Source organism: Caretta caretta, chromosome 8 (assembly GCF_965140235.1).
Source record: "Caretta caretta isolate rCarCar2 chromosome 8, rCarCar1.hap1, whole genome shotgun sequence".
NCBI lineage: Eukaryota > Metazoa > Chordata > Testudines > Cheloniidae > Caretta > Caretta caretta.
Window position 1 is genome coordinate 22,838,741 of NC_134213.1, and position 23,952 is coordinate 22,862,692.

The window sequence follows — 23,952 nt, forward strand, 5'->3', positions numbered from 1 at the left end:
AAAGAGCAAGTCAAAAAAAGGTTAAGCTGTTTTGGTGCCATTCCAAAGTCCATCTGTTCTAGAAACATCACCTCCTCCATAGAAGGAAGGCAGAAACTAAGGCAGGTGTGAGCTCCACAGATAACTTTGTGACCATAAAGGAAAAGCACTGGCATATCCCAATTCCCACCCACCCCCAATCTTACAACTATTTCTGATGTTTAAATTTCTCAGTGAAGTCGTGGATTTAAAAGAAACCCAAGAAACAAAAGCAATGAAATCTTCTACACTTAAAATTGGGGGATTTTCCCTCTGACTTTCAAGCAGATTCTTGGCAGTATCCCCATTACAAGATGAACTTCTAAATGGAGGAAGGTTATTTGAATACTCACCATAAAACATGGAAATTCTGACAGTAGGTTTTGTTCATTCACCATTGCTTCCCATAACCTGAACCTCAACTGGATATTCAAAGTGGGGTAGGCAAGTCATCCAGGTATCTTGTCTTCCATTTCCTTCTCCAAGCCCCATGTAGCTGCCTGGATACTGCATTACCTTGCTATAAACTGCTTAGGTGTGAAAACACCTGAACAGGCAGGAAACAGTTGGCATGGGGTTTTAGATGACATTTTCCATGCTTTCTTTGTGTTGGGAAAAATGAACTGGAATACGTCTCTAGCCCTGGTGATCTGGTGGGAATATCCATGGCAACATCCGTGGGAAGAGAGTCAGTTTGGGGTTGTACAGGGAAAATGGCACTGGGAAAATGTTAGAAAACACATTAACTAGTTGAGTGTTAAACAAAGCTTTATGCTTAGTATGGATGAGGATAAATTGTGTTAAAATATATTAGCTGGCTGTGGTTAATTTTAGGGTTAACTAACACATATTTCATACAAGTCATGTTTAAAAATGTGCTTAGCTGGTCTTGGCACCAACTAGCATGTTTTAAAGCACAGCTTGTCCTTTTCTACACAGGTACATGGAGTAATGCTCCATGTCACATTTTCTAACACAGTGTCTTTCCCCAAGTAGGCAAGGCCTTAGAAAGGTTCTGCTTTTCCTTTGCTGGCTAGACAAGGGGCAGTGAAAAATAATCTCAATTCTTCTTCCTCTTCCATGAAGTGGGAGAAGGTGGATTGGGATATGGTGGCAGCTAAGGGTCCAGGGTTTGAAATATAAATGGCCAGATCCTACACCCAATAAAATCAATGGAACAGGATCAAACTCAATATAGCTTTTAAACAGAGAATGCTACATGGACAAAGGTGGGGGGGGGGGGGCTATGTGAGGAGGAGGCCAGTAGCGGCACCTATAGCCAGCTCTCCAAGGCAATCTGTGAGTGGAGTTAGTAGGTTCTAGTCCTCCACATCTGAACAAAGGGGGATGTGTCCTAGGGACTCAAGGAAGGGTGAGATGCAGCTGGTGGAAAATGGTGGGGGTTGGCGCTACAGAGATTTCATGAGGAACGCAGAAAGGTGGGGAGGGATGTCTTCCAGTCTTGGGAAAACTGACAGCATTTGCCAAAGGGACAGTCTCAGTGACTGAGAGACTAAGAACAAGGAATGCAGGCCATATCTCAGGAGAGAGGATTCTATCATGGGAAGCAGTGATTGAAAAGGAGTTGGGGGTCATGGAAGATTATCAGCTTAACACGAGTTCCCATTGCAATACCCTAGTCAAACAGGCAAATGTGATCCTTTGATGAATTAACAGGGAAATAATGAGTAAGAGTTGGGAGGTTATATTGTGTCTATATTCAACACTGGTGTGACCACCATTGGAACACGGTGTCCAGTTTTGGTGCTCACAATTCAAGAAGGATGTTAATAAATTTGAAAAGATTCAAAGAAGAGCCATGAGAATGATTTAACGATAGTGAAAGACTGAAGGAGCTCAGTAGGTTTAGCTTAACAGAGAGAAGGTTAAGGCTTGACTTGATCACAGTCTATAAGTACCTAAATGGGGAACAGAAATTTGATACTACAGGGTTCTTCAACCTAGCAGGAAAAGTATAACAAGATACAATGCCAGGAAGTTGAGGCTTGACAAATTCAGATTAGAAATAAAGTGCCAATTTAACGGGGAGGGTAATAAACCATAGGAACAATTTTTTAAGGTTTGAATGGATTCTCCATCACTGGAAATTTTTTGAATCAAGATTGGATGTTTTTGTAAAAGATGCTTTGAGTTCAAGTAGGAATTAAGCCAGTGGACTCTTATAGCCTGTGTTGTACAAGAGGTCAGACTAGATGATCAGAAAAGTTCCTTCTGGCCTTGGAATCTATGAAATCCATGACTCAAGGATCTGGCCCCAAATCCCAAACTGTCCAGCCAAAAAAAGAAAAAAGAAAAGAAATTCAGCCAATTCTGATTGACAAAGCTTTGTGGAGCCCTCATCTCTACCTCTCCACTTGAGAGTATGCATCAGAGTACTAGGTTTTCACCTAAGGAAGACTAGACTCTCCCTTTGCAGTCTATCAGTGATCAGCTGGAGGGACTGCTCCCTTCATCCCTGTGGCTGAGCACCAACTCTGCATAGAGCTCAGCCCTTGCCAGCATGGGATGGTGAAGATGGGGACTAGGTGCCAGCCCTATCATTCTGAAGAACATTGAGCATTAAGAAACCACTTGCTGGGACCTGTGGTCATACTTATTTCCCATTAAACTTGGGTGTAGTGGAGAGATGGCCAGCTGCATGTTTTATGCAGCAAACAATTATTAGAACTTTGTGCTGGATCCTGGCTGCCAGCCACTGGAAGAGCTTTACTAGAAATGAAATCACAGTTGTCCCAGCTGTGCACTTCAGCCTGAAGAGTTCTGATAAAACAGGGACTAAGTAATTAGTCAAATGTGTACATCTAGAAAAATAGGCAGACATTCCCATGTCCAGTATAACGGAGTTGTCTGAGCATCCTAGGATTGCCAGCTAGAGGTGCTGTAGATAATGATGTGTCCACTTTTCCACCATAAATCCAGTTTCTCAGAGGCTGACATGTTAGTTCTTTATGATGGGTGGGAATGAGGGGAGATTGATATGTAGCCTCACAGTGTAGATATGGAATTTATCTGCACCCTTCGCAGAGACAGGTCGCTTTCATAGATGTAGCTGAGAGATATGATTATGGAGGATATGTGCCATCCCCTCTAGTCAGATGATTCTGGTCATGTGACTAGTGTGTGGGAGGGGGCATATAAATATCACAATATCCAACCAGACCTCCCTGGAGCAAACCTGAGAACTTTTGGAAAAGGAAAATGTGGGGCTATTTTGCTAAAGAAAGCATGAGTGAGAAGACAGAGAACACCTGTGGAGGAAGACGGAACACCTCCCCTCCTGAGCATTTCAAAGGGTTTATTTAGCAAGGGACCACATGATCTGCCTTATTCCTCTGACCCAATCGCCATCAATATTAGCTGAGATTTTCCCTTCCCTTGAGGGAGAGGGCATATTTGGAGCTTGAGGTTATTTTAACATAATTTCTTGGTGTTTAATGACAGGTTAACTGGAGGTCATTTTCCTATTAACCATCTCTGTGTTTTCTTTCCTTTCTCTCTTTACCCCCTCACTGTGTCTGTCTTTTCTCCCGTCTGCACTAAAAGTGGCTGTTCTTCTATCTCCAAGTTCCTCCTGCTGTTCTGCAATAGACCAGTTCCTGTCTAACCCTGAACATGCTCTGTAAGTCTTTTCTTTTATTACTGTAGCATTGTGTGTATGTGTGTGCGTATGTGCGTTTATTATTCCTTTTTAATACACTTCCCTTGTTGTGTGGCTCACCAGGGATGGGGTTGATGGGAAAACTTTAAACAAACCATGTCAAGAACTTACATCAGAATGGTGTGTGTCATTTCCTGTATGCAGATACTCTTATTGTTGGCAATACAACGGGTAGGATGCATTCTTTTTATGGTACTCTTCTGACTTTGAGGATTATTATTTATATTATGGTAGTTCACAGCCCCATTGCACTACGTGCTGTACAAAAGAATAACAAAGATGACAAAGCTTTAGCTGACAGACTGATATTAATTACATGCCAGATTTGTATAGCACTATGCATACTGATCTGTGTTTAGACCAGTGGTTCTCAAACTTCTTTTTCCACAGACCACTTGAAAATTGCTGAGGGTCTCGGCGGACCACTTAATGATCTTTCCAAATGTTGTTTGTACCGTTAGCTAAGTATTATAAATCGCTTTGGATAAAAGCGCAATATAAAAAAACCTCAATAATAAACAACTTTCTTTTGTTCTACAAATAAAAGCGCACAACTCATATTTTAATTTCAGTATTCTTGATGCTTGCTCTCACTTTCTAATGCGATGGATGTGCCCTCTCTCCCCCGCCATGGCAGCCCCCGAGCTGGGGCTGGGAAGGAGGGCCGCCTTTCCCTGGCAGCCACAACTCTGGAGCTGGGGAAAGTCACCTCTTTCTCTGGATGCCACAGCCCTGCACATCCCAAATTCCCCCCACCTCCTCTTCTCACTCCACTGCCCCCCTCCCACCTACCCCCTACTCCTCTCAAAGCCACCACCTCACCTTACATGTGCGTCTTCTTCAGGGTCCAGGCACCTAATTAGGTGGATGGCCCTTCATTCTTTTGCGTGTGGCCGCTCAGGCACGCACCTTAGAGGGACCTATCCGCAGACCACTTGAATGGACCTCGCGGACACTGGTGGTCCGCAGACCACAGTTTGAGAACCTCTGGTTTAGACATAAAATCTTTCTAAGCCCCTTGCTCTGCCAGATATAGCACTTAGGAAATTTACCCAGTGAATTCCACCAAGGTTCTGACTAAGTCTGACTAGGGGGTCTGACCAGGTACTGACGACAGTAACTAACCTTGGGGAGAATTGCGCCTCCTACCACCGAAAAGAACACACACAATGACAACACTAGGAAAGGTAGGAGCTCTGTCCTAGTGCAAGCTGCCACCTCAAACCCACTAGACAACTTTCACCACAGGGAGCAATAGCCTGGTTTTGCTTGGCTTTCAGAGTTACTACAGATGGGATAAGCTAGTGGAAAATAATGGTATCCTGCATGACTTTGATGTGCCAGTAGCAACAGTCCACATAACGCAGTAACAGCAAGGGACCCAGTGATTAAGAAGAATCCAAATGCCCAGTAAATAGAAAAGGACTCTGGCAGGCAGAGGATTAATCCCTCTTTCTTCAATACTTTTTTATTCTGATGTGGATATTGCTGCTCGATGTTAATATCAGAAAATGGAATACGTGCTCTAGCTGGATTTCTTATGATCCCTGCGTGTCTACTGAATCTTTGACACAGTTTAAGTTTAAAGAAAACCCAAGCCAGTATCTACAGTTGTTTGAATACAGCAGTGTGACTTGGGTGATACAGTATCTGTTTCTGCCATCTGTAATTTCACCTAGTTAGGCCCCTGGATAGACAGCACCATCTGCAAGTCCCAGGGCAGTGACCATGATGCAAGCTGCTCCATTGCTACGTGTCAGGTTTTTCTAACCTACTTCGGAATAGTTCTGCTGCAGGAATTGAAGAGTGCAATGACCAATTTGGCAGAGGACTTCTTTTTCCCCTCTAAAGGGCTGTAAGTAGAAATGAAGGAAAAGTTAAGCTGTCAGGGAAATTTTCTCAATAATGAGGTTCATTAGGGTGTGTACTAGTCTCCCAAGGGCAGTAGAGAAAACCCTATAACAGTGGATATTTGGGAGTGGACTGTATAACTCATTGGAGCAGGGAATAAACCAGTTTCAGCCAGCCAGGATGGAGAGAGGGAGAGAGAATGGGGAGGCTACACCAGTCATTTCCATCTCTAACCAGCAGGATTCATTTTGTGGAATTTATAAAGTACCTGTTGCCAGAAAAATCTCAGTAACTTCCAGCATCTATGACCCCATCACCACTGCACCCTGTCTGACCCTGATTTTTAAGGGCCAAGAACAGAATCCTGGGCATGTGTGTGTGACCAGACTCTCTCCTAAGCAGGGTTCTCTTCTGAACACAACTGAGATTAATGGTCAGGAATTTTACATCATGCTTCACAACTATTACAGATCACAGAACATTCCCCTAGTTAGTTGGTAGGCTGCCAGAACTGCACCCTGGCTCCTTAGGCCTCACTTTGAAAGGTTCCTTCCAAACAGGCTTTAGCATCAGATGGTCTCTGTCAAACACCTTAATTCCTGCCCGTGCACCCACTCTCTCTGCTAGCCTTTTCCAGGGATGGAGAGAGGAACTATGTGTCAAATTATTATTATTGTTAACTAATTATTAGCTCAGCTCCTCTTTGCTTGGACATGGAAATTAGCAACTCCACACACCCTGCACTGTGCTTAAGAATGCCTAGTCACCTGAGCTCAGAGCCAGGCTGGTTCTGATTTCAGGTGGCTAGCCTGAGCCACTGCCAGTGTCACAGAATCCACACAGCTACTTTTAGCGTGCTGGCATAAGCCCCACTAACAGAAGTCTGTCTATGTGAGTTGGGAGGCTCAGTCCCAGTTGCTCAGTGGTCACAAGCAAGCAGCTTTTAGCCAGGTCAGCCAGGAGATACGTGCACCCAGACACTATGCTGAGGAGGTGATTATTAATGAATCCAGCTGCATTCAACTTTCCCATTTTGGCTGATTTGGGCTGAACCTCACATATATGATATAAGGGAATTTGCAGTCTAGCTCTGGAGTTCAGGAACCAGATCGGGGAGAAATATGGCCTGTCTTTTTTTTAGGTAATGAAGAATGACAGAGGCCTTTTCTTCTACAGGGGATCTTCATTTTCTGTTTGTGTGTGTCTATCAGCTATAGTCTGAAGAGAATGACAGGGCTTCCTCAGCCCAAATAAATACAAGCTAAAGCCAAGCTGGCTTCAGTTAACATAGCTACTCTTATTATCACTTCTAGAACTAGCTGCTGTAATGTCTTTACATCATATACTAGGTGCATCCTGTATAACTGAGCTTTGTGTGCTTTAAAAAAAAAAATGGTATTAGCATTATGCTAACCACAGCTTTCTTGTACCACATTCCCTCCCTTTCCCCCACTCCCAGCTCTGCCATTAGCACCTCTTCCCTGCTCTTTTATTTCCTTCCTTCAGCAATCAGGTGCCTGCTGCCAATGAGGCAAATTAACATTTCTGTATAGAGCACCTGCTACTCCACCCATCCATGTTAGCACACTGCAGGGATGTCTGGCTGTTTGGAATGAGGGTTTTAACCCTCTCCTTGCCAGATGCTGTGCGAGAGCCCTTCTCCTAATCATTAAGGCCACTGTTTTCTTGTACAAGTTGCTGGTGAACCCTAATGTGAGTTTTTGTGTCTCGCTCCCTCACCCTGGTATCTCCTCCACTGTCATTTCCATTCATTTCCTATTAAATGGCTGTACAGCCAAAGTGCCTCACAGAGAATAACGCAATCGGCACATGACTCATTGTATATTGTCAGGCACTGGGGTTCTCACAAGCAGCTTGACTGAAGGGAGCATGAAAGTAGCATATAGTGAGATTTTTGCCAAAGATATTTAGAGGCCTCTGTTCTACAGTCTCCATATATGCCTGCTGCAGTATCATCTCACAATGAAATAATTGGCTCCAGCAGGGACAGTCAGAGACAACAGACAAATTCCCAAGAACTTCTGAGCCACTTGTGTGTAACCTTCTTATAGAATCCCATGACCTTGCACCTCCAGTGAGTGTGTATGAGGTGGTGATCCATTTTTCATAAGTACAAACCCCAGGGCCCAGGGACTTAGGCACCTAGGGCCCAGATTTAGGCACTACTGCAATCCACAAACTTCCCGCCTAACTCTAAACTCATTTGACACCTATGTTTTTGCTGTAAAAGTTCCCGAGGTGCCTGAGTTTCTGTTCCTGGGCATGCGCACTGCTGCCTCAGACAGACATCCAGGTGCCTGTCTCACACCTAAGCCACCGTGTGAGCCTCAGACTAGGTGAAGCTAGATGGGGGAACACCTGTCTTGCCTGTGGGACCCAGTCAAGTAGGTGTGCTCTGAATATTCCTAACTCCACACAAGATGTCCAGGAGGAAAGGAGACTCCCTAGTAACCTTTAGCTCAGGGGTTTGTGCATTCCGCCAGGATATTGGAAATCCCAGTTCAATTCCCTTCTCTGGTGAGTGCTCTAACTACTGGCCTATGGGACTTTATGATGTGGCTCTCCCTCATTCTACTTTGTATTATATAGTGATTGGATCACTATACTCCAGAGAGTGGTGCTCACCCAAGAGGTAGGAAACCCTTCCCCTACTGTAAGCAGAGGGGAGAATTGAACCTGGGTCTCCTATACCTCCCCGTGAGTACCCTAACCACTGGGCCAAGATTATAATGAAGAGCACCACCTCCTTCCCCCTAACTGGTTTGGGTACAGTTAGGCCTTCCTTATAACCATTAGGCCAGAGGTTAGCGTCCTCATCCAGGATGTGGGAGACCCCTAGCTCAAACTCCCTCTCTGCAAGAACAACCAAGGCATCTGATTCCAGGCGATAGGGGTTCCTGGCTGTGGGTTGCAAGCAGGGATGGGGCCTCCCTGCAACCTGAACTATAAGAGGGGTAGGGTTTAGGACGCACTCAGTCACTGGCATCTCCACATGGCTAGCTTTGGTGGGGAGCCACCTAGCACAGTCACTTTTGTGGATCCTTTTCTCAGGCACCCATGTCTTCCCATTCATTGTATGGGGAGCCTAGGCGACTAGCCCAGAGTTTGTGGATACCAGCGATTTTCAAGGTGTCTAAAGCATTGCAACACCTAATTCCCTTTGTAGATCCCCGCCTGGGGTTAATTATTATCTCAACCAGGAAAAAAAGAAAAAAAAAAGAAAGCTCAACTCCATTTTAGGTTTTTTTCCAGTCGGGGTTTTTTGATTTGTTTAGTTTTAATTCGTATTTCATCTAATTTCTGATAGTTTTTACTATTTCTTTTTGAAAAATGTCTTCTGTGAACAGAGAGAACTCTTGACCTTCAAGCTGTTTGACCTCCTTTTCACCCACAGGAGGCTGGAATCTGCTAAAGGAAATCTCACAGGGCCTGTGAGTTATACAGAAAAAATTGTGGACCAGATTCTGTAATGTGGCTGAGCCATAAAACTAGGGGTAGTAAAAGGCAGTAGCTTTAAGTCCCGTTTGGAGGCCCTGGATCCTGTGGCTACTCTACTTTGGCCCAGAAGATGCCCAGCACAGATTAGAGCAGCCTGTGGGCATCTTTAATTTATGTTGACTGGCCACAACCCCCAAGAGGCTGTTAGAGCAGGCAGATATTGCCAGGGGATAGGGATTCCCCAGCTACATTGCTGTACCAGTGAAGGTCGGGAAAATGGTGACATAAGAGTCCCGACAGCATCTGTGTGTCATCCAAGGGCTTTCCCAATGTGTGGGAAATTCTAAAATGGCCAGGTAAGCTTTGTACTGCTAGCACAGCTCAGTGCATCCAGAGCAGGGTTTGTCATCTTGACGGAAATACTGTAAACATCTACTGTTGCCACCAGCAGCACAAGAAATCTAGGGCCTTATTCTCTGCTCCCTCACTCTGGTGTTAATCAGGAGGAGCTTCACTGTGGTCAATGGAGTTGCACTCATAACAAAGCACAATCCAGCTCAGAGTCTTTCAGGATGAGTCTCCTTTCTGCTAGCCATCGGTGCGTGAGTGTTATGCTTCTGCTGGACTTCCTCTGCTCCCGAGAATGGTGCATTACTCCTCATCTCCAGCCTGGGTTTTAGCAGAGTATACTACATCTGCATTCCTCCACTGCCAAGTGACACTGGGCTCAAGGTAACAGATTGCTCCAGGGGATGCATGCCACCATGATCAGGATTCTAGAGAAAGGCATACCCAGTTTCCTTTCTTCTCTCCAACTTGAGTAACAGCCCTGATGGCCAATTGGTAGCCCAGCTGTCTTGCTCTCATTTGTCCTGCTAGCTATAGATAGAGGGCCTGAATGTCCACTGCCATGTGAAGTCATTTACACCTGTTCTAAGTAGGTCCAAAACAAAGGTCTGGCAGCATTTTTACATCCTCTTAGTTTAAGTATAAATGGTTACAGACAGGGCAGGGAGAATCAGGGCCAAGGTCTTGCAAGAGGGAAGGTGTCTGGGAGGAAGGATACAGAGAAGAGAATGGAACTTATATGGGCCAGATCCTCAGTTGCTTTAAAATCAGCATACACCCTTTGAGTTCTGTAGAGCTGCATCTGTTTACACTAGCTGAGGATCTGGCCCAATGGCTTCATCAGCTAAGCAGGCTCCTGTGCCAGGATGCTCTCTTGCCAACTGCATTGTGAGAGTCGGCGTTAAAGCAGAAGCATATTTCACAATTTGCTGTTGTCAAAACCAGCCCTGATTTGTCAGAGTCTTCAAAGTCATCACTTTGATTAGGCCCCGACACAGAAAAACATTTAGGTTGTCAAGGCAATCTTCAAACCAAGTGATTCATCCAGAAGGGAATGAGCTGTTCTAAGATATCTGGTTCTGATGAACTGATTAAATGTGACAGGCTGGAAAGGTGGCAGTGGGGAAGGTGATTAGGGGAGGGGAGATGTGCCTTTCGGGGAAGGAGGGGGGCTGTGTGACATTTTGTAGAGCCTGCTCAGTTGCAGTTTGTTGTGACCAAGAAAACAGGTGTCTTGGGTTTAGGGTCCCTGGTGGGAATAATTAGAAGTTCATCAAGCCAAAATATGCACTGCAGATAGGATGAAGGCTGTGGCTGGAGGTTACAAAGGCAATATTCAGCCCAGTCGTGATGGGATTTTTGGTGCAAATTGGTGAAGCCTATTTTGGGTCACCTGTTGGACACAAATAATTCTGCTAGAAATTGATCAGTCAGAACCAGCAAAAAAGCAGCAAAAATCCCAGAAAGGAAAAGAAACCAGGAGACCCAAATGCTCCTCCAAATTAAAACTGTGTATGTCTGTCTGTCTGTGTAAATGATTGTGAGTCCATGGGTATGAGTGGTTGTTTGTGAATGGATCTAGGGTGTGAAAGTAATCCTGCATGGGTCTAAATGGGTCTGCGAGTGGTGAGGAAGTTGCCAAGATGTATATGAATACGTGTGTTTATCTGTAACCGTACATGTGTAGGGATAAACGTTCACTGCTTTCTCTGTGCCACCAGTTTTACTGATGGGGGAGAATGCTTAGCGCTGAGAAAAAGGTTGGTAAGTTAACCACTTGGGGAAATGTACACATAGTTCTTTTATGTCTCAGACTGAAGAAGGGCAGTTTTCCTAATTTAATTTTTCATTGAGTGTGAGTTGAAATTAAGAAAAAAGTATAGAAAAAAATTAAGGTAGGTCCCATTTTGTTCTAAACCAGTACAATGCGTCCCTTTAAAGAGCTGAAACAGACACAGTGGGGTGGAGTCTCCCCTGAGTTAAACTGGTCTAACCCAGGATTAACACCAGTAAAGCTAGTGCAGTTATACCACTGTAAAACAAGTGTGAGTCAAGAATCAGACCCTGGCTGTAAGCTGTTTGAGGCTCTTCGACCCTGGGCTGTCCCTAAAACATCTTCGCACCAAGAACATTACACTGTCTGCACTAGGAGCTGCAAGGGAGTGTGACACCATCTGGGGATTGTCCTGCACCAGAAAAATCACCAGCTAGCTGGTTCAGGCAGCTTTATGAATAATCTGCATAGCCAGAGCAGAACAACGGGGCTGTAACACATCTGCTCCCCCTGTAAATTTTATTATATAGTGTTTTATTATATTTATTATATATTATAACTGGTGCACACTCCTTGAAATATCACATAGAGAACAGAATCTCTGTCTTACAAAGCCAGGAGTCTGAAAGGGTGAATACAGTGCAGAGCAAGCAACTATATGATAGAAAGTACTGTACCCTGCTTGAGAATATTCCCTGAATTTACCAGGGAACTATAAAGTGTTTTCAAGTCTCTAAAATAAGGATGCAATTAATTGTAGTCAGAAATTCATGTTCAAACCCACGCAGAGCGGTTTTTTTTTCAACTTGAGGTCATTCTTTAATGCATTTTAAATTGCTTTGCCAGTGGAAAATGAAGTAGTTTATATTTCTGAAAGGTAAATGTGCTTCCTAAAATAAATGTTAGCCATTGCTTTAATCTCGCTTTAAAATCAGTTACTGATGAACACATTGCGGCTTGTGAAACTTAAAGTGAATATGTACCTTGTAGTGAATGTCTTTGTCTGTGTAGCCTAGATGTATAATCCCTGGAGAATATGTAGATATAATTAACTAAAGGTCTGATCCTTTTGGTTTCAGTGGGACTTTCAAATGTTCAGCATGTACCAGAATCACACCTTAGATCCTTTTTTAGCCTGAGGGTTAAACACAGTATTTTAAGAAAGCTAAGAGGTCACAGTCAGTACTACAGGTAGATTCTCTGCCCTGTTCTGCATCCTTTCTGCCACTTGGGCAGCACAGCAGGAGCAGAAACCACCCAACAAATCCTCTCCTGGAGATTCTCTTGCATGGGGAGTGTCCAATAAGCACAGAGCCAGCATAGCCAGCCTCTGTGCCTCCCTCCCTCCTATCAGTCCAAGCACAGGGACATGTCAGGGTTTTGAGGGGGGTACACGGTGCTCTAGTTATCCCCAGCTAGCATATGAATCCTTGGAAATCAATGCCAGCTGGCACAAGTTACATCCGCTGATCTAACCTGGGCTGGGGGCAAAGACTCAAAGACTAGAACTGGTGACTGTTTTGCAGATTCTCCCTTTCCCCCTCTCCTAGGGTACCCTGAGTGGCAGCATTGGGGAGAGGAGCCATCATTTCCTAGGTATTCCCTGAAGCTCAGGCAGAGCCATTCAAGTTCCTGTCTTGCTCTCTCTGGGGTTTGCATGCCTTGGCAGGAGAGCCCCCGCCTTCTCCCCATAGTGACAGGAAGGTTTCAAATACTTCTGGTTAAAAATCAAAGGGCACGGAGCAGGAAAGATATTTGTAACTCACACCATAATCAAATACAAACTTCCTCCTTACCAAAGTCACCCTTGAAGGCTGGAGGTTAGACACCACTGTCCAAGATGAATTAAAGCTCCCGCTTTGGTGTTGTCTCTTTCCCCACTTTCAAGAGCTCTTTAGTGTGCGAGGGATGCACTCTTGTACTTGCTATAGCTCCCCATCACACAGCAATTGTTCCAGACCAGAAGTTGCTTTGGCAACAGAGATACAAATGCATGTACCATTCTCCAAACAGTATCATCAAGAAAGACTTCAGATCTAATGAATGCTACTGAGGACCAACTGCAAATAATACAGCTGAGCCCTGGCTTCCTGCTCAAAAGGACAATAACACTTATCCACACTTCATCACAAGCAGCCCAATGGGATTAATGGAGAAATTGTGTCTGATGATTTACTCAGTAGGTATTATTGTGGGTGGCACACTGTATGAAGCTTCACAGGAATGCTTTTGTGTGGGGGTGTGAATTAATGTCCAAATATTGTGGAGCATTTACTAACCACGCTAGTCAAAGAAGTAGGATAGAGCACACATCCACACAGCACCTTAAAGCTGCACAGAAGGAAGAGGAAAAACAAGAATGTGCCAATATATTAAAGGGGGGAGGAAAGAGGAATGCCCCTCCTCTCCTGTTAGAGTGCAGAGTAAAAGAGGAGATCTGTATATATGATGATCAGTGCTTTTACAGTATGACACCTGCCCAGAATGGCTACCAGTGTGTTAGCATCTCAATGCCAATCCTATCCTCAATGCCACCTGTAGTGTTAACTGTAAAATAATGTGCAATCTGTGTCACCCCATCATTCCTTTCTCCAGACAACCAGAACAAGAGCTCAGAAGGGTGATTTTTCTCACAGAATAGAGAGTGATTTTGTTTCATTCCAGTTTCCAGGGGTTGCATTGTGTCATAGCCACCCTTTAGCACAATAGAACAGCAGGTCCAAGAACTTGTCCCTCTACAGAACCCTCGCTTCCTGGTGAGCAGAACCACTGCATGCATGGTGCAGATGGCAGCGCCATTTTCAGAGCTATAAACAGTATCATTGTCATAGCTCTTTGAATGGTACTGCCATATGTACTGGAGAATCAGCATTTATGCTTGTAAGGGCTATGGGCAAGCTGGATTTTCTCCCCAAATGAAGCTGACACCTGAAGTGTGAGTGAACACATCATGCTGCTTTGGAGGGATTCCCCCTCCCCAATACTCATTCTTGAATCTCCAGGGACCTTCTCATCTGTCCTCTAACCTGCAAAAAGCAAGTGTCCTGCATTCCTAGAGGTTTATTGTGAAGCCAAACCTCTTTGATCAATGCAAGAAGCAGGAGCAAGTCCATGAAGATGTTTGATGGCAAATCAATCACACTGTGTGCATTTTCTTTACCACAGCAATTTATTTTTATGGCACAGTATATTCCAGTGTGTGTGTAGAGAGAGAGAGAGAGAGAGTGAGCTCTTCTTAAACAATCAGGTTTCTGTGGCTATAGACTTGTCTGATTTTCAATACAATCCATAATGTACTTTCTTACATTTTTGTTGGTGAATGTATAGCAGCTATACGTTGTGCAGTAAAGTCAGAAAAACATGATGACAGAGCTCTATAAATAAAAAAGGGAATCATACAGAGGTTTTAAAAACCTGTTGCAGGAGAATGAATGTGTTGGCGCAGAGTGAATATTTCACTGTGAAAACAGAAGCCAAGTTTTCATCAGTGAATAGGAACCTCCCATACAATCCACAGCAGAGCTTGTTTCCTGTAATGATGCTTTGGCTCTGTCTACTTATGGTTTTAGAGAGGCAAGGATGGACAGGTGAGGTAATATCTTTTATCAAACCAACTTCTGCTGGTGGGAAAGACAAGTTTTCAAGCTGCACAGAGCTCTTCTTCAGGTCCGGGAAAGGTACTAAGGCCAGGTCTAGACTAGGAAATTAGGTCGCTATAACTATGTCGCTCAGCGGTATAAAAAATCCACACCCCTGAGCAATGCAGTTAAACCGACCTAAGCCCTGGGTACACAGCGCTATGTCAACAGAAGGGCCTCTCCTGTTGACATAACTCCCGCCTCTCATGGAGGTGGATTAACCAGGCTGACAGGAGAAGCTCTCCTGTCAGTGTAGGTAGCGTCTTCACCGAAGCGCGACAGTGGCTCAGTTTACTGGTGCAGCTGTGTCACTGCAGTGTTTTAAGTGTAGACCTGCCCTTAGAGCGTGTCAGCTAAATATCAGATGGAACAGATAGTTTCGCAGAAGTAATTAGCACATATTCTAAGGGACCATTCAAGGTGACCCATTAACACCCCTGTAGTCATAGGACAAAAAAGGGGGGTTAACGGTTACAGATTGTTGTAATAAGCCGTAAATCCAGTGTCTTTATTAAGACCTAATTTTCAGTGTCTAGCAAAGTTTTGAATTTAAGCTCCCAGGCTTGTCTGTTGAAAGCGGATCTTAGATTTAGCTGTGACGCTCAGGAAGAGCTCTGTCTCTCTCACCAACAGAAGTTGGTCCAATAAAATTATTACCTCATCCACCATGTCTGTCTAATATCCTGGGACCGATGTGGCCACAACTGCATAGTTATGGCTTTGTATCTGTGTGAAACTGATTTAAAATGCAGTTACATCCTAACATTATAGTTGTAACTATAGATGGGTTCAAACCAAAACCTACCTGAACCCAACCAAACTTCTCAGAAGTTAAGATCTACCCTAAATGAAATGTTTTGGGAGGAGGTTTGGGGGGAGGGGGGAGGGAGGTGGGAAAGAACAAAGAATTAAATTTAGGCAAATTTTAAAATGAAACATCATTTTGAAATGAAAAATGAAATTGTTTCATTTTGAAAATGTTGAAACAAAACACTGACTTTTAAAAAATGTAATAACAATTTTTTTTGGCCAAAACTGTTTGCCAAATTCAACATAAATTTGCAACTAGTTCTGGTTGACTCAAAACTGCATTTTTCCATGAATAAAATATTTGTCTGAAACATTTTGCCTAGTTCTAGTTGTATCGTATGAGAATGCATGAGACCTGCAGTCATGATGAGGTAGACAGCAAAATAATGCCAGGTTGTGGTAGGATATATCCCCTTTGGGGTTACACCTGTGAAGTAGGGAGTGGGTTGGGCTACTGTAAGAGACCACATCATTTGATTAAGGATTAATGCTTTCTGTGCAGAAGAATAATTGGCAACACAAAGCTGAATTTCTAATGCCAGGAACTTTATTCCTGTTGTATATTAAACTAAAAGATCCAACAAACCAGAGGAAACAAAGAGGAAGGAAATCTCATATTTCTCTGTTCCGGAGTCTGTAAGTTCTGGGCAACCACCAGCTCGGACTCTTTAGTGGGGGCAGTTCAGGAGAGCAGGGCTAACATGTGAATGCTGTAACAGGGAGTTGATGTGTAGAAAAGGAGTGAAGTGGTTTGTCTCATTGTCCCAGAATCCATTCTTGGCTAAACCAGTGTAAATATAGAATATCTCTACACTGACTTCCCTTGGAGGGGGGCAGTGAACCACCTTCAGTACCTTTCAGAATGGAAAGAGCGTGTTAAGTGATGGCCTTCGCATACCAAAATATCTTATTTCTAGCAAACACATTGAGACATAAATCCTGATTCAGTTCTGTGTCATCTGTTATTAAATACTAACTAGGATTTCAGATTGCTGATCTGTAAGTTGCCTGTGTGTCAGTAACATTCCTCTGGGCTGGCTTTATGTCCATTGAGATTCTAGCTCAGATAAAAGCAAGAGCACTGGAGCAAACATCACATGGGAGCTGTATCACAGGAACAATACTTGCATTTGGTTTGTGTTTTTTTAATTCACACCTTCTCTGGGTTTATTCCTATGGCTGCTGGCAATGAAGCTCAATCTAGCTGTTCAGTGATATCAAAACCAGACTCACCCAGTTCCACAGAGGCTGTAGGTCGTGTATATGCATCCTTTTGTTTTGTGGGCTAGCAGATGGGATGCTGCCTTTGCTTAGACCAGTCATTGTGCAAGGATTTTGTTGGTTTGTTAATTTTTGCTGACTCACTTTTCTATTCGGGTCACTAATCTCATGGCTGTCTTAATGCAAGTAATCAGCATGGGCTTTTTAAAAAATGCAAACAAATAGCAACTTTCCACAGAAAAATCACCCGCAACTATTCCTTTTTACACAGGACAAATGTCTGAGCATCCGCCTCGGGAAATATTGGTGACTTTTTTTTATAGTTCAGATTATCAAGTTTGCTGATTTCATGTCATTCCAGCAGTGTTAGCACTGACAGTCCGCTAGGGAGAGGAGCTCCTTTTCTGTAGTGATGCTGAACTGATCCCCTGCAAGAGACAGTGGCACACTGGGGCTGATTCGGATCTGACACCAGCTTTACATGGATGGAACACAGTTGAGGTTGAGGGTCTTAGTCCATTTTTGCATCAGTGTAAGTGAACGAAGAGTCAGACTCACTGTCATAATGTGGCTGAGGAAGCTAGGGATGGGGCAGTTTGCCTGAGTGAAGATTTTGAGGATTGGAGCCTTAGATTGTAAGCTTGTGGGTGGGGGCCATGTGTTTTATCTGACAAACACCATATGTATTTATTATTATTATCCTTCAAAATTACATCGTAGGGATTTTTTGATAACTAGCCTTCACAACATACAGGATCTTTAAACATTTAAAATTTATCCCCATGAGTCCCCAGTAAATCTTGATTGTGAATCAACTCTGTAGGTTTCAGTAGTCAGGAGTTCTGTTAAACTCTCTGCAAAATTCCTGCATTTGAGGTGCTCAAATGCACATTTTTTCCTTTGACTTTCCTTAAAAGTGCCTTGGAGAGCTGTCTCCTGCAGATCCTGCATTGTGATGTCTTGCACTCCTGACATGTTGTTGAGCTGCTTATTCAGACCTTTAGGGATCACTCCAAGTGCTCCAGTGATCACCAGGATCATCTTCTTTCTTGTTTTCCATAATTGTTCCACTTCATGGCAGAGTTCTTCATACATCACCATCTTCTCTTCTTGTTTCTTTATGTTTTTGTGTGCTGGTCTGGCACTATCAATCAGCAAGGTCTTCTTTGACTTCTTTCCTACAACTATGTCCAGTCTGTCTGCCTGCCCCATTTGGTCTTTGACAATTGCCAGATCCTGTAAAATCATAGCCTCTTTCATTCTCTAGAGCGCCTTCAGTTTGGTGCTCATAATACTGCATGGTTTGTTTAAATACATGCTTGCCACAGAGACTCCAATGCAGACACTTGGCAACTTAATTATGCCTGTTCATGTATTTCTGCCAGTCAGGCACCTGCAGGTGCTCAACACATGCTCCATGGTCTCTTCCTTTTCAGTTCTGCAGTTCAGGGGACAGTTCTGTCAGTCAGTTTTGTTTTGAACATAATTAAGCCTTAAGGACTGCTCTGGTACACTCATGAGACTCTCCACTTTTCTTTTGAGGTATCTTTCTACAACTAAGCCATGAATCTGTTAATCTTCAGTCACTAATGAGTGTGCGGGGTCTCCACCACTGTCTGTACAGTGATTTCTGTGTAAATATTTTGAGTCTTTCTTTGGCAGTTTGTATCTCCTTTCTTTGATGCTTTCTGGGGCTGGGAACACACTTGGCCATTGCTTGTTATTGCAGCCAGATGATCTTTTACTTTGGCTGAATCCTTGTATATTTTGATTGATTGTCAATTCCTCCACAGATAGCAAAACTTTTCCTTAATCTCATCACTAGATGTACATCCTGTCCATATCTTCATTGCAATCCATGACACTACGCATCACCAAGATCTTTCTTGTTTGGAAATCAAGTTTTTTTTCTTCTTCTCTTGATTTCACTTGATCATTCTAGAGGTGTACTGTACTATTTGGTATCCCCCATGTATTAATGGCTCAGATCAAATTATTCAAGTTGAGTTTTGTCCTCAGAGTAGTTCTTGTTAGTCTGTAATGTTCTTTCCTCACTTCTTCTTTGATTTCTTATGTTGTAACTCTAACAGTTCTGTTATCCCAAGGAATTTATAGGGGCCATGTTGAGAAATATCTTGGATAGTACCTTTGTTAGCTTGTACCAGTCTACCCCTCTTTACAGATGCCAATGCACATTTAGCCAAGCCAACCCGTAGCTTTATATCATCACCAAACTTTTCTGGACATCATCAATCTCTGTATCTCCTTTTGTGATCATCCATATCATTTAAGATTATCCATGTATAGTATTTATTAATTATTAATTATTATTATTACTATTATTATTGCAATGGAGCCTAGAGGAATCAGGGCTGCATAGTGCTAGGCAGTATATTTCTATATTGTATAAGCAATAACAATAATTATCACTAATGATGAATGAGTCCAAGCACTTCTGGCTAATATGAACACAGTAGCTAATTTAGACTCCAATTTAGCCTCTGTGTTTATTCTGAGAACTAATTAACCCTTTTATTTGCTGGATGAAACTATTGTGCAGAGCATCCTGTCAAACAGAGGACACAGTACAGTATGTTACTGTAATTAAATAAACAGATAACTGAGCTCAAGAAATTGCCTACAATCATTAATTAGGATTAATTAGGCAAAATGATTTACAACTACAGAACACAAAACTAAGCAATGCTTTTATTGGCCAGGAGAAGCAGCTGTGATATACTGTACTCATTACTTATATATCAGGAACATGCTGTTCAGTAACACTAAAAAGCAGCCTCACGAAATAAGTTAATTCAATTAACTGTGTTTTGCCCCAGAATACAACCACATTCTTGGTGAACTACAGATATTGTAATGATCAATGCAGACAGTTCCTCCCTCAGTAGATGGTACTGTATCCTTAACTTAATAAGAAGCGACTGTCTTGTGTGTTATTATGTTGTTGTGTGATCTGAGGCTTTTAGCAGGAATTTCAGTCCTGCCTGCATGTGCTGGAGTTGGGACTTGCCATGTTCCAATAAATCTCTGTGATTCAATAAGCAAGTATTAAACATGTCTATTGAGCAGTTACATGTTAGGAGCCTGGCCATAGAGAAGATGGAAGGAGAGATGAAGAGCTCCCAAAGTATAAAGAAGCTTTTCTTTCTAAACCATGCTTGAGGCCAGCACATAGATCAGCTGGGTTCATGATTTGTCTCATCTTTTACTTTAAAAGCAACACTTTCATCTGCATGATAGAATGATTACTCATGAGGGGTCACTAATGCTGCTCAGAAATAGCTAGCTCATCTTGGAGTATTCAGATATGATAGACAATTATAGTAATTGTCAGTGTTTCTTATTTTAGAAGGAGGGGAGTTCAAATTTGTCTCTTCCCCCACTCAGAAATAATACCACCACAAAACATTGCTCCCGGTCAAATCTGACAGGCAGAATTGGAGCTAAGTTTTACAAAAATGAAAAGAAAAAGTGTCTACCAAAGAAATGTTTATTTAATCCAGGATTCACAAAATAACCAGCTGCTCTCCATTGTGTCCAAGTCCTGAAGGGACACTGCATCTCACAGGAGATGCTCAGCACTTAGAAGAATCAGAGCCTTTTTCCTAGCTCTTATCTAGTACTTTCATCAGTAGATCTCAACGTACTTTACAAGGAGGTCAGTATTATTATCTCCATTTTAGAGTTGGGAACCTTAGACACAGACAGGGGAAGTGCCTTGCTCAAAGTCATCCAGCAGGCCCATGGCAGAGCAATGAATACCCAGATCTTCCAAGTCCCAGTCCAGTGTACTAGCCACTAGACCATACAGCCTAGCAGTGAATTGCTTTTGCTCTTTGTGGTTTTTTTTCCACATACTTTCAAATGTGCAAACCTGTGTGAAATCTAATGTTCACAGACAACTATCTGACAGGTTTCAGAGTAGCAGCCATTTTAGTCTGTATCCACAAAAAGAAAAGGAGTACTTGTGGCACCTGAGAAACTAACAAATTTATTTGAGCATAAGCTTTCGTGAGTTACAGCTCACTTGATCGGATGCATTCAGAAGTGAGCTGTAGCTCACAAAAGCTTATACTCAAATAAATGTGTTAGTCTCTAAGGTGCCACAGGTACTCCTTTTCTTTTTGCAGACAACTATCTGTTCATCACATAAACACGGCTAGTAAGAGCTGCTGCTATGTTTCTTGTCAGCTGGTCTTAAAATACTTGGGTGACGTTAAACTGTGTGAAGTGTTTACAGTAACAAGCTGATGATCGTAAAACACTTTACCTGGAGAGCATTTTATTATAAGTGGCCACTAACAATAGGCAGCTTAGAGTCTAACACTCTGAGGTGGCCTTGCAATACTTGTATAGCAATCCCTCCTAGTAGGTGCTGAGCAACTTGAACTCCTGTTGAAGTGAATGCGAGTGAAGAGTGAGGAGCATCTCCCCGGAGGCTCTCAACACTTTGCCAGATCAGGCCCATAATGGCAAAGGCCCAGACCTAGCAAAGCACATAAATGTGCTTAACTTCAAGAGTGTGAGTAGTACCATTAAAGCCAATGTCCCAACTCTTAAAGCTAAGCATGTGCTCAAATGCTTTGCTGGATCAGGACCTAAAACATTCCTGGAACATGCTGAGAGCAAACAGTGCTTTTCCTTCTTGGTGCAGCAAAGATAATTATGCCATCAATTTATTTGCTGGATTTAATATTATGTTTCTTTCCGAGCTTCTGATTTTGCAAACATAATGTGTATATATAGAATGTATATGGAAAGATAATCTCCATATTTTATCTATTTACCAGGACCATGTTGCCTTACTAATGGTGGTTTCCTTCTAGACTGATGAAACCGATCATCCTTGTAGTGGTCCGACTGACTTCTCTCAGTAACATTGTTTTCATATATGCGTGGCGTGCTCCAAGGCTTACAGTTCCTGATTTCTTAACTGGCACTCTAATACTTAGTTTGAGTTGCTAAACCCACACTTTTGCAACTGTTGTTGATCACTCTAGGACCTCGTATAGTGATTTAAAATACTGGAACACACTAAAACTCGTTTGGCTTGGAAACAGTTGAGATTCTGTGCCTGTATTTATTGTCACTGCCTTAATGCCTCAATGTAAAATGATTGAATTATCTTAAAAATTTAAGAGGTTTTTGATTTTGACAACTGAACTGGTATAAGAGGTGAGTATAGTTGAGTCCGGCTGGAGCCATAAGAGGTTCATGTGTAGTTTGCAGTCAAATCATTCCTAGAATGCACTAGATACTTAGGTGTGAATCTGATTTCCAATTCCTCTTTCAAAGTAAGGCCCATTTTTCAGGGAGGATGCGCTGGGCCCTTCTGTACCATTAGGGAAATCTGTGTAACTGTAAGAACCATTTGGAGGTAGGATGATCTTCCAAAGGAAGTGGCGGAATAACTACCTTTGGAGATAATGAAGTTTGGACCAATCAGTGAGGTCTGGGATAATTAAATGACCTTGCCTTTTCTTTCTGCACACATGGGATCTAAGGAGGAGAGAGCATCAGTATTTACAGCGAACATACAGTCTTCTCTTCTTTCTTGTCATTCTACCTTCATGTTATTTTAAATATACTTTACTAAATGTAGAACATTTTAATCGCCTGGTCCCATCTGCCAGGTTAAGGTGAAAGACGCACCAACCCCTGTTTTCATTTATTTGCAATGCTGGAAGCCAAGAACATAAAGGGATATAATGAATTTTCCTTCCCTGTCAGCCTGCTGTCTCAACATCTCCAAAAGATCTCTAGTCTTCTTGCCAGTTTACACCAGCTGGGGTAGCTCCACTGATTTCAGAGGAGCTAGGCCAGTTCACATCAGCAGAAGATCTGGACCCACATATTTTGTTGGTTTGAAGAATCCTAGAAATTAGAGTTGGAACGGCCAGTTAGGTCTCCCACTGCAGCTCAGTGCCAATGCAGGTTGTTCCCTTTTATACATTTTTTTAGTGTCCAAAATGATGAAGCTTCCACTATTCCTCTGGGGAATTTACTCCCCAGACTAATATTCAGTTTACATTTTCCCCTCCTTATTTTAATTCCATTACTCCTAATTCTACCTTCATGTTCTCACTAAATAATTCTTCCCCCTTCTTGCTGGTTAGACCCCACACACATTTTGTTGACTGTTCTCATTTCCCCCATCATCATCCGTTATCGTGAGCAGCAATTGCAGAAAGTCAAGGCTGTCTGTGTAATAATATTAAGCTTCAAAACCAAAAAATTTAAATTGAGAGCTGATGCTGTCTACATCCTGGGGGACATTCGAGAAGGTTTAATTTAATTGTCTGCATATATTTGATCACATCTTATAGCTAGGTACCCAAGGACCTGACCATCCTTTATTCCATTCTAAAATAAGAGAGTTCAGATAAAGCTAAATTCTGCTCATGAATTCAGATCCTATTTATGAACATCCAAATCTAAATATTTACAACTAATAATACAGTGGGCACAAACAAAGGCTTCAAGACTTGATGAGTGCCTTTGGGTGTTGGTTCAAGGAAATGAGTTTTACACCTTGCCTCTGTACTCCAGAATAAACCACACACATTTTGGCAGAAAGAGAGATCTTTGCTCTAGAATGAATCACTTCTTGCTTAGAGAGAATGGATGTCTCTTCGATTTTCCCAGATCATCATAATCATCACCACCATCATCATCGTTTATTTATTTGAATAAACTTAGTGCTAGGAGCCCTAGTTATGGATCACAACTTCATTGTGCTAGGCACTGTGCAAACACAGAACAATGCCAAGGATTGATGTGTAAGCAGAGGATTTAGGATGAGTATCTACAAGATAATAATAGATTAGTGTATGACAAGAAAAGCAAAAATCTTAGAATGCGTTTTACAATAGTACCTAGGAACCCCACTCAAGGAACAGGGTCACATTGTGCTACGTGTTGTACAGATAAAAAAGGGGGCTGCACCTCATAATAGTTTTTGTTTTTTAGGGGTTTTTTTGTCACACAAAATCATGCATGTGTATGATCCTTTGAACAGTTATTTCTAAAATAAGGGGCAAAGTTCATCCTGTATTGGCTTGATCTAGAACGGGGAACAGTAAGCATAAAGGAAGGTCTGTCTCTTAAAAAAACAGACAGCTGGTTGCCCTAAAAGG

The 23,952-nt window shown here is 42.6% G+C and overlaps 1 protein-coding gene across 4 annotated transcripts in view; it reads left to right on the forward strand.

The window, feature by feature from the left end:
- Nucleotides 1–23,952, forward strand: part of HTR4 (5-hydroxytryptamine receptor 4) — a 212,600-nt gene that overhangs the window by 155,721 nt on the left and 32,927 nt on the right. For 2 of the 4 annotated variants that reach the window (XR_012669597.1, XM_048861979.2), the window contains exon 7: nt 3,583–3,658. The exons of the other annotated variants lie outside the window; for them this stretch is intronic. Coding sequence is in view for 1 of the 2 variants with exons in the window: in XM_048861979.2 (XP_048717936.1) it covers nt 3,583–3,643 (61 nt within the window). In the remaining variant the exon portion in view is untranslated. The remainder of the gene's footprint in view (nt 1–3,582; nt 3,659–23,952) is intronic. 4 annotated transcript variants of the gene reach the window in all.